Source organism: Cucurbita maxima, unplaced genomic scaffold (genome assembly GCF_002738345.1).
Source record: "Cucurbita maxima cultivar Rimu unplaced genomic scaffold, Cmax_1.0 Cma_Scf00032, whole genome shotgun sequence".
NCBI lineage: Eukaryota > Viridiplantae > Streptophyta > Magnoliopsida > Cucurbitales > Cucurbitaceae > Cucurbita > Cucurbita maxima.
In genome coordinates, this window is record NW_019272048.1 from 862,949 (window position 1) to 872,151 (window position 9,203).

The 9,203-nt window shown below is 37.9% G+C and overlaps 2 protein-coding genes across 3 annotated transcripts in view; both read right to left on the reverse strand.

Annotated features, from left to right (window-relative positions):
- Positions 1-2,068: 2,068 nt before the first annotated feature.
- LOC111467088 (protein LATE FLOWERING-like) lies at positions 2,069-2,567 on the reverse strand. The gene has a single exon (XM_023111875.1). The coding sequence runs from the start codon at positions 2,564-2,566 to the stop codon at positions 2,069-2,071; it is 498 nt and encodes a 165-aa protein (XP_022967643.1). The 5' UTR covers position 2,567.
- A 2,556-nt stretch (positions 2,568-5,123) lies between these two features.
- The window catches only part of LOC111466826 (transcription initiation factor IIF subunit alpha-like), a 6,391-nt gene continuing 2,311 nt past the window's right edge, over positions 5,124-9,203 (reverse strand). Inside the window, exons 4-11 of one of the 2 annotated variants that reach the window (XM_023111464.1) lie at positions 8,939-9,084; positions 8,383-8,759; positions 7,910-8,025; positions 6,857-6,994; positions 6,070-6,279; positions 5,762-5,962; positions 5,461-5,570; positions 5,124-5,327 (exon numbers count right to left, since the gene is read on the reverse strand). In XM_023111464.1, coding sequence (XP_022967232.1) covers positions 5,472-5,570; positions 5,762-5,962; positions 6,070-6,279; positions 6,857-6,994; positions 7,910-8,025; positions 8,383-8,759; positions 8,939-9,084 — 1,287 coding nt within the window. In that variant the 3' untranslated portion in view covers positions 5,124-5,327; positions 5,461-5,471. Of the gene's footprint in view, positions 5,571-5,761; positions 5,963-6,069; positions 6,280-6,856; positions 6,995-7,909; positions 8,026-8,382; positions 8,760-8,938; positions 9,085-9,203 lie in introns of both variants that reach the window. The other variant, XM_023111463.1, reaches the window with a different exon arrangement.

The window sequence follows — 9,203 nt, forward strand, 5'->3', positions numbered from 1 at the left end:
TTTTTTTTTTTTTTTTTTTTGGGTAAATAATAGGAAGACAGAGGTCAAGAGCTTAGGTACAAAATCATTGAGTTAGTCAAATATCTTTCGTATTTAGTCGACATGGAACGTTTAAAGTGAGATTTGAAGTAAAATTGAGGAAAATTGGCTATGGAGATTCCGCGCGGTCAGAAATTGATACAGACACAAAGGGGTTCGACAGAAAAGTCGTTTCGATCGAGATAACAAGAAATACTGAAAATGTGCACTATTTAAACCGATGATATCAGGTTAAGTAAGAGTGAAGCCATGTACCTATGGATGAGGCATGCCTCATTATTTATGGGGTCTTTTGGGAGACTAATTGTGGCTGCCCAAGTCCACCGCGTGTAAACATTGTGTGTTTTGACTCATTACGTATCGTCGTTAGCCTCATGTTTTAAAACACGTCTATTATGGAGAGGTTTCTGTTAGGGGTGTATATTCAACCCAACAACTTGATAACCCAGACCAACCCGACCCGAACTATAAGGGTTGGGTTGGGTTGGATTAGCATTTTGGGTAGGGATGAGTTCATTTTTCTGAACCCGAACTGAATCGGTTCGGTTTCGGGTTCGTGGATAAAACCTTCGGATTGACCTAAGCCAAATAAAAATATATAAATTATGTTAAGATAATTTTTGTATTAATAAGTTTGCCAGAGTGGTACTTCGGCCTCTCTAAGGACACCCACACCTGAGTTCGGTTTAGGGCTCTCTAACTTTATCAAGTCACACCATATTACAAGAAATGTAGGTATTTAGCTGTCTTTATGACAATATTGAACTAGGTTAATATGTATTTTTTTATGTGAATAATTATAGATCGATTTATATTTGTTTGTCAAATTTTAATATATTTTATCTAATATTGTATCTGAATAATTATAAATTGTGGATAAATAAAATTTTAAAAAAAGATAAAATTTTTAAAAAAAATTGGCAACTCTACAACCCAACCCCAGAGGGTTGAGTTGGGTTATTACCAATCCAACCAACAGGAACTTGATTGAGTCAAAAAAAATCCATCAACCCAACCTAGACCATATTCTGCATTGTTATAAGGAATGTTTTGTTCCCCTCTCCAACAAGTGTGGGATTTCACAATCCATAAGAAATGTTTTGTTCCCCTCTCCAACAAATGTGGGATCTCACCATCTACACTCGTGGAGTCCAATGTCCTTGCTCGCACACAGGCCGATGTCTAACTCTAGTACCATTTGTAACAGCCCAAGTTCATTGTCCATTGCTATATAATTAAATAGGAAATATTGAAGAAAAGTACACAATGAACATGAATGAAGCCCAAAAAAGCTCAATTCCATTGCTAGTAGATACTGTCAGTTTTGGCTTACGTATACCGTCAACCTCACGATGGCTAGGGAGAAGTTTTCACACGTTTATAAAAAAATGTTTTCATTCTCCTCTTCAACTGATCTGAGATCTCAAACCGATATTATTAGATAGGAAATATTGAAGAAAAGTACACAATGAACATGAATGAAGCCCAAAAATTGAAAAGGAAAAATGGGCTTCACACAAAATAGAAAATTTTGGCCCAACTGAATCCTAAACAAAATCCAATTGTATCGTAAAATATGTTCGTCGGTTTGTTTATGAAATATAATATTGTTAAACGAAGACGACTCTCACAATGGTATGATATTGTCAACTTTGAGTGTAAGCTCTCATGGCTTTGCTTTGAGCTTCTCCAGAATGCCTAATATCAATCGAATTAGTATTCCTCACTTATAAACCCATGATCATTCCCTAAATTAGCCGATGTGAGACTTTCATCATCCAACAAATATTACAGTTTCCTAAAACAACATAGGTATTTTTCAAACACGAGCAAGGGCATTTTGGTAATTTACCCTTCTCAAACTAGTGCATTTTTAAAGTACAATAAATTGGACAATATTTGGCTTCATTTGCAGCTATGAAACTGAAGAACAAGCAAATTGATGAAGAAAAAAAAGAGCAAATTTATTGTTGATCATGAAAACTTTGTAAAACCCAACAACAAGAAGATGAAGTTAGGTTAAAAGCTTCTATAAATGAAGGGAAAGATCAAGTTTTTGTTCTTTTTTCTTATCATTCTTAATGTTTCTCTGCCAATTCAACACATTTTGTTCATCTTCCACCCCATATTGATGATGATGATGATATCTATTGCTTGAACAAACCCCACCATAGTACCCCATGTGTTCATAGAACAAAGGTGGATTATTGGGGAAACAATGAAGATTAGCAGCATTAGCAATGTACATTGGATGTGGGTATAGCCCTGGATGATGCGTTTGGTGGTGGGTAGCTGCAAAGACCGACGACGACGACGACGACGAGGGCGATGGCGACTCGGACGCTGCGTAATCGGATATCCGCTTCGCCTTTCGGGCGGCGGTTCTTTCTTTCTTGTGGGCATTTTGATGGCCTCCTAAAGCTTGAGAGCTTTGGAACTTTCTTGAACAGAATAGACATGGGAAGATTCTTGATGGGATTTCTTCCATTGCAGGTGAGTTTGAGAGATTGTTCTGTTCATGCTTCATGTTGGGTGAAACAACGCGAAAGAGGAGAAAGAGAAGGGAATGTGAGCTCAATGGGAGGTTTGTAGAGAGTATAAGAAGGGTGGAGAAGGAGTATGGGAAGCTGACTTTTTTGTTTGTTTTGTTTTGTTTTGTTTTGTTTTGTTTTGTTTTGGTGAAGAAAAGAGGGAAATGGAGAGAGAGAGAGAGAGAGAGAGAGAGAGAGAGAGAGAGAGAGAGAGTTGAAAGCTAAATTGTAAAAGAGAGTTGGAAAATGTGCAAATAAATCTTTTCCTTTTTTCTATAATAATTATTAATTCAACTGCTTTGGTGGCAAAGATGGATGCATGGGCTTGGGAACAGAATAGATGAGAGAGAGAGAATAAGAGACGAGAGAATAAGGGAGAAATAAGAGAGAGAGAGCAGGAGAGAGAGAGAATGAGAGAGAGATAGTAAGAAAGAGAAAATAAGAGAGAGAGAGAGAATGAGAGAGAGATAGTAAGAAAGAGAAAATAAGAGAGAGAGAGCAAGAGAGAGAGAGTAGGAGAGAGCAGGAGAGAGATAGTAAGAGAGAGAGTAGGAGAGAGAATGAGAGAGTTAGTAAGAAAGAGAGAGTTAGTAAGAAAGAGAGAGTAGGAGAGAGAAGTAAGAGAGAGAGATAGTAAGAGAGAGTAAGAGAGAGAGTAGGAGAGAGAATGAGAGAGAGATAGTAAGAAAGAGAAAATAAGAGAGAGAGAGAGAGAGTAGGAGAGAGCAGGAGAGAGATAGTGAGAGAGAGAGTAGGAGAGAGAATGAGAGAGTTAGTAAGAAAGAGAGAGTAGGAGAGAGAAATAAGAGAGAGAGAGTAGGATAGAGAAATAAGAGAGAGAGTAGGATAGAGCAGGCGAGAGATAGTAAGAAAGAGTAAGAGAGAGAGTAGGAGAGAGAAAATGAGAGAGAGAGAGAGTAGGAGAGAAAGAGGAGGAGAGAGAGAATAAGAGAGAGAGAGTAGGAGAGAGAGAGTAAGAGAGAGAAAATGAGAGAGAGAGAGAGTAGGAGAGAAAGAGGAGGAGAGAGAGAATAAGAGAGAGAGAGTAGGAGAGAGATAGTAAGAGAGAGAGTAGGAGAGAGAGAGAGAAAATGAGAGAGAGAGAGTAGGAGAGAGATAGTAAGAGAGAGAGTAGGAGAGAGAAAATGAGAGAGAGAGAGTAGGAGAGAGAAAATGAGAGAGAGAGAGTAGGAGAGAGAAAATGAGAGAGAGAGAGAGAGAATAAGGAGGAGAGAGAATAAGAGAGAGAGAGTAGGAGAGAGATAGTAAGAGAGAGAATAGGAGAGAGAGAGAGAATAAGGAGGAGAGAGAGAGATTCCATTTCCCAATCCCTCGATAGCGTCAGTGTCCCTAATTTGATTCCAAAATTGGGAAGAAAAAAAAAAGATGGGATATTGGAGATGAAGTTAAATAAATGAGTGTAGATTTGACAAACCCCATAATAAACAACTCGCATCTCTTTCTCTATACTCCCTCAATGCACTCTTCTTCCCTCAACCCTCCTTACACCTTCCAACCACCCTCCCTTGGTGAACACTTGCGGTGGATAAAACTTAGAGATTCTAGATTCTTCCAACTTTCAAACCAGATTTAATACCAAAAACGTGTCCCAAATATACTAATCCCGAGCAAAGGTGGCTTTTTTAGCAAGTACTCGGGGAATCTAAGTCCTACAAACTTAGAGATTCTAAATTCAACGATATAATATAAAAAATTCATGATATCTCTCGGATCGAGCAGACGTAGGTGCACCGAGCATAGAGGAGCAAAGCTCGGACTCGAGTTATTTTTTAAAATTTTCTATAAATGGTTATGGGAGTAAAAAGGGGAAGGGGCGGTGGGAGAGTAAGTAAAATTTGTCACTTTTCTCCCATTCCTTGCATGCTCATATTGCAGATATCAACCTCCCATATCATCCCTCCAATAGGGCATCACTTTTCTTTCCCTCTTTCCCCTATCATATTCTCACACGTGTCACGTCAATATTATAACTTCTACTTTAAAGTCCTTCAAATATTTTGTTCTTAAGTCCATCGTCGACAGATGTTGTCCTCTTTAAACTCAAAGTTTTAAAAGACGTTTATTAGAGAGAGGTTTCCCAACCTACTACATTTTCTACCCTTTGGTTCGTTGGTTTTCCTCAAAAATTTGTACCTCTTCTCCAATAGTTAAAAATTGAAAATTTGAATACATTCCATACAAAGCAAATAGAAAGTTTTGAACGGATAAGAATAAAATAGGAGACAAGACGAAGATAGAGAAGACATCCGGGCCCGATCAGTTAATCCTCACAAAGTACACAAACATTATTTACTTTATCCTCACTTATGCTTCGTTTCTCTAAACTTCGATGGTAGAAACTTTTCTCTAATAGACGCATTTTAAAAATCATGAGGCTAATGACAATACATAACAGAACAAAGCAGACAACATCAAATCCCATACAAATAAAATAGAAGACAAGACGAAGACAGAAAAGACATCCCGACCCCGGAATGTAAATCCTCACAAGTGACCAAGATAATTAACTTTAATCAAAGCACGTGAAGAAGATAAGGATCAAATCTTAAATACTTAAGTTTACTCATTCCATTATTTTAAAAACGTCTTCAAAGAAAAACGCCAAAATCAATATGACAACCAATATGACAAAGGGTCTCAACATTTCTTTTCGTTTCTTTCTCAACGTATTCCAACCTCTCTTTCAAAGTCACAAATTTATCCTTTGCCCTTTGCCCTTTGCCCTTTGCCCTTTGCCTAGATAAAAGCACCACAGCATGTGAGTGAGTGAAAGAAGAGGAGGCTCCTCGAGCTTTTGCAGCACACAGTTTCACCACATAAACATTGTACTCGATGAAAGCCAGTAACATCACAAAAAGATGAAACATACACTTAATTCTTCTAGTCTTCGGGTTTTCTCAGCACGACGTAACTCGGTCCTCCATTCGTCTTTTGAATCCTTGAGATTCTCCTAAGGATCTCTGCAAAAGCATTCTTGTCCTGCATAATGGGATATAATATAAGGCATCAGAGAATAGTTGTGGTCCATCGAGTTCATATTTCGCTCGCGATCGACCAAAGAAGTGAAGGAAAAGTGAATGATGAAACACCCTGAACCGCCCGCTTCTCAACCATAACATAGTGAAAGAACAGTTTATGTAAAACATGCCATGAAACCATAGCAACATTACCTCTTTACATCGTAGTCTTGCCTTGAATTTCGCAACAAGATCCTGCGTCGTTACGGGTGTCCTTTGGCGCAAGACCGCTCTAATTTCTTCCTCAGTAACGGGTCCAGAATTCGATGCTGATTCAGTTTTGACCGATACTGGTGCACCTTTTGAGGCTGTACTTTTAGAAGTAGACAAGGCTTCATCTGTAGGCTTTGATTCCTGAATATCCCAAAAAAAAAAGTTGTTTATCCTTCTAATATAAATAAAAGTACTCTCGTTCTCGAAGCTTAAACCGTAAGACTAAACCATGAGACAGCACAACATACCGTCTCTGTTTTCATTTTCTTCGGAGGTGCACTGGATGGTTTCACATCCTCGCCGTTTTTTCTTTTTCCTTTTGCTGTCTTTGCAGTGGAGGGGGTTCCCTTAGCAGATCCAGAAGGTGTTGGTTTTGAGGGACTGCTGGACGCAGCTTCTTCCTTAACTGTATCCTTCTGCTTCGAAGGCAAAACTGGAGTGTCACCAGTATCCTCCTCCTGAATACATAAAATGTACAAAGCCACTTAACAGTAGAAAATGCAGGCAGTATCACAATAAGTTGAGGGCTATGTATAAATGCTGATTCGATCAGGTCAACTCGGTAGGATTCCAAAAAAATCGAGGCATCGTGGACACTGCTAACAAATTTTTGTTGCTGCTAATAGAAATTCTTTTCATCATTGTTTTTTGGGCGTAGCTTGATTATTCCCAATACAACTGTTTGCCCTTACTACCTTTAATTGTCAAAGTACCTCATAAGATATTAAATTTTATATAGGTGTTAATCCAATCTCTCTAAATTCTATATTATTTACATGGTCCTTGCTAAAGCCAAATCAGGGTGGTTCCTATCATTTAGAATATAGAAAAGAGAAAAAAAAAAAGAAAAAAGCATTGCAGAGAGCAAAATACATGATCAAAATAATGCTGCTTCAGACTGCTAAAAAGTACCATGACTAATGATCAAGTGCAATCCATACAGATTCTATTCGAAAAACTGCTCGTAGGGTCATTATAATTTAAAGTTTTGGATGCTGTTAAATTCTGTACACAAAAATCAAAAGAGATTCTTACATCGTCGTCGTCATCATCGTCCTCTCCATCTGAATCATTAAGCCCTCCAGTACGCCTAAGCAATTTCTTCAACTCTTTCCCAGATTTGCTCAACCCCCCCTCCCCTTCATTTTCTTCATCCTCCTCGTCTTCGTCATCCTGCATAGTGAGAAAATAATTTGCTGAACTAGAAAGCTTACGCATACAAACAAGCCATCTGTATCTGATATGTGATATCTTTGACTTGAAAGGTTACACTATATATTCAGGAAAAGCTTCAGTAATCCAAGATGTCAACCAGAACTCCAGGTGAGTTTGAAGGTCAAACATTAAGGTGTTAGTTATATTAAGGACTTCAGGTTACTACATCTAAACAAAATCGCAAAAATGTCAGTGACGCTTTCAGACTGAGAATCAAATCGGCCAGCCGGGGCTACCGAAGAAAACACATACCCGATTAGACTCCAGAAACGTTCTAGTGAACATTACAAAAATAATAGTAACAATGAAGACTCTAGCAGCAACAGATTCTAGGAAAAACTAAGAATTACATAATAACACGACATCCACGACTACTCTTTCATAAAATAATTTCTACCGTCCTTGTACACCTTGCCTTTTTCCTATTCCTTCTTAAATAGTACTCCATATCCTAAGCTCAGGTTGTAAATCCTGTAAGCATTCTAGAATCTCGACTTTGGTCTTCATAATTATATATGAATAAATAGAGCCTAATGCAAAATGCTGCTTTCATTTACCACGCCCCATGCATATTTGCATGTGAATGGTGGTCGTAGACACATAGGGGCTACTTTCAGGAAAAAAAATTATGGTCATACAAAATCTCCTCTCTGCCTTCCCTACTTTTCATCACCCATCCTGCATTAGCTTTTTTCATTTCTTTTCTTTCCTTTTCATTTTTTAGAAACGTTTCTTACGACCTTTTTGGCAACTTTGGAGAAAAACATATACGGTTACTTCAACTGTTAAATTTAACAATATAGAATTGTTTCTATTAAATCAATGAAATGATATGTATCAGTGAATTTTTTTTTTTTTCAAGTGCTAGACAACCTGCTTGATTTCTGGAGGTGCAGGAACTTCAGGGGCTAAATCCTCCCTTTCTTCACGATCCGGAGCAGTAGTTTCATCATCATCAGTAAAAATCTCTTCATGCTCCCAATCATCTCCTACAAAGTTCAACAGGCACGTTAACAAAGAGGAACAATGACATTGGCCTCAATGCTCATCATGTGAATTAATTTCTTAATTTCACATGCATGGAGACAGATAAGTGTTTCCTTCCAAAAACAAATTATTAAAAAAAAACATGGTGAAAATTTGATCTTCCTGGATAAGAACAAAAGAATTTGCTAACATAATGCCATCCAAAACTTTAAACCACTCATTTGATGCATTTATTCCCATATGATGGTGATAGCCTATCAAGCAAACAATCTAACAGATGGCAAGTGACTTCTTTAGAGATGACAATGACATGGTACAGCTCGAATTGCTTTGCTTTTCTATAAATGGGAAAGATTTACCTTTCTCAATATCATCATCATCCATGTCATGGTCACCTCCCCTAGGACCTTCGTCGTCGTCGTCGTCACCGCCACCCTTTTTATTGAGTCCCAATCTGTTCTTCCTTGTTGCCTCTTCTTCTTCATCTTCCTCTCCCCTATCTGAGGCATTACCTTCATTCTCATCACCAGTAGCTTTTCTCCGTCCCCTACCACCAGCGCGAGCACCTTCTTTGTCATCAAACTTCTCAACTTCACCAAATGCAGCAGCACCATTATTTGCAGCTTTCATCATCCATCTTTCATATCCATCTGCCGTCTTCTTTCGATTCTTCATTTTTTCTTCTGCCTCCTCCAAAGTAAGTTGCTTATACTGCGCCACTTTGTTGAAGTTGTACCTGAAAATTCAGGTCAGTCATGTCAATACCACCATGGATGACTTGAAAATTTTCACCCTAACAATATAGAAGCCTTCAAGAATAGGATAATGTAATAACCAAGTATGAAGAAGATTATGCCAAACAAATAAAGGTCTACAACTTGATTCATAGCAAACTAAATCAAAGATAAACCATACCAAGAACCTGCAGGAATGGCAGTAAATTCCTTTCCTTGCAATACAAGCAAGTAATATGTTGCTGATTGTGAGCCCTCGAGATGACCTTGGAATTGAAATTGACCCGTTTCATCTTCCAAGACCCAGGGTCTATTCTTGTACTTTTCCTACATTAACAGAATCATAATTAATAAGGGTCAGGCAGGACAAAATTGCAAAAAACTTCAAAAAAAAAAAAAAAAAAAAAAAAAAAAAAAAAAAAAAAAAAAAAAAAAAAAAAAAAAAA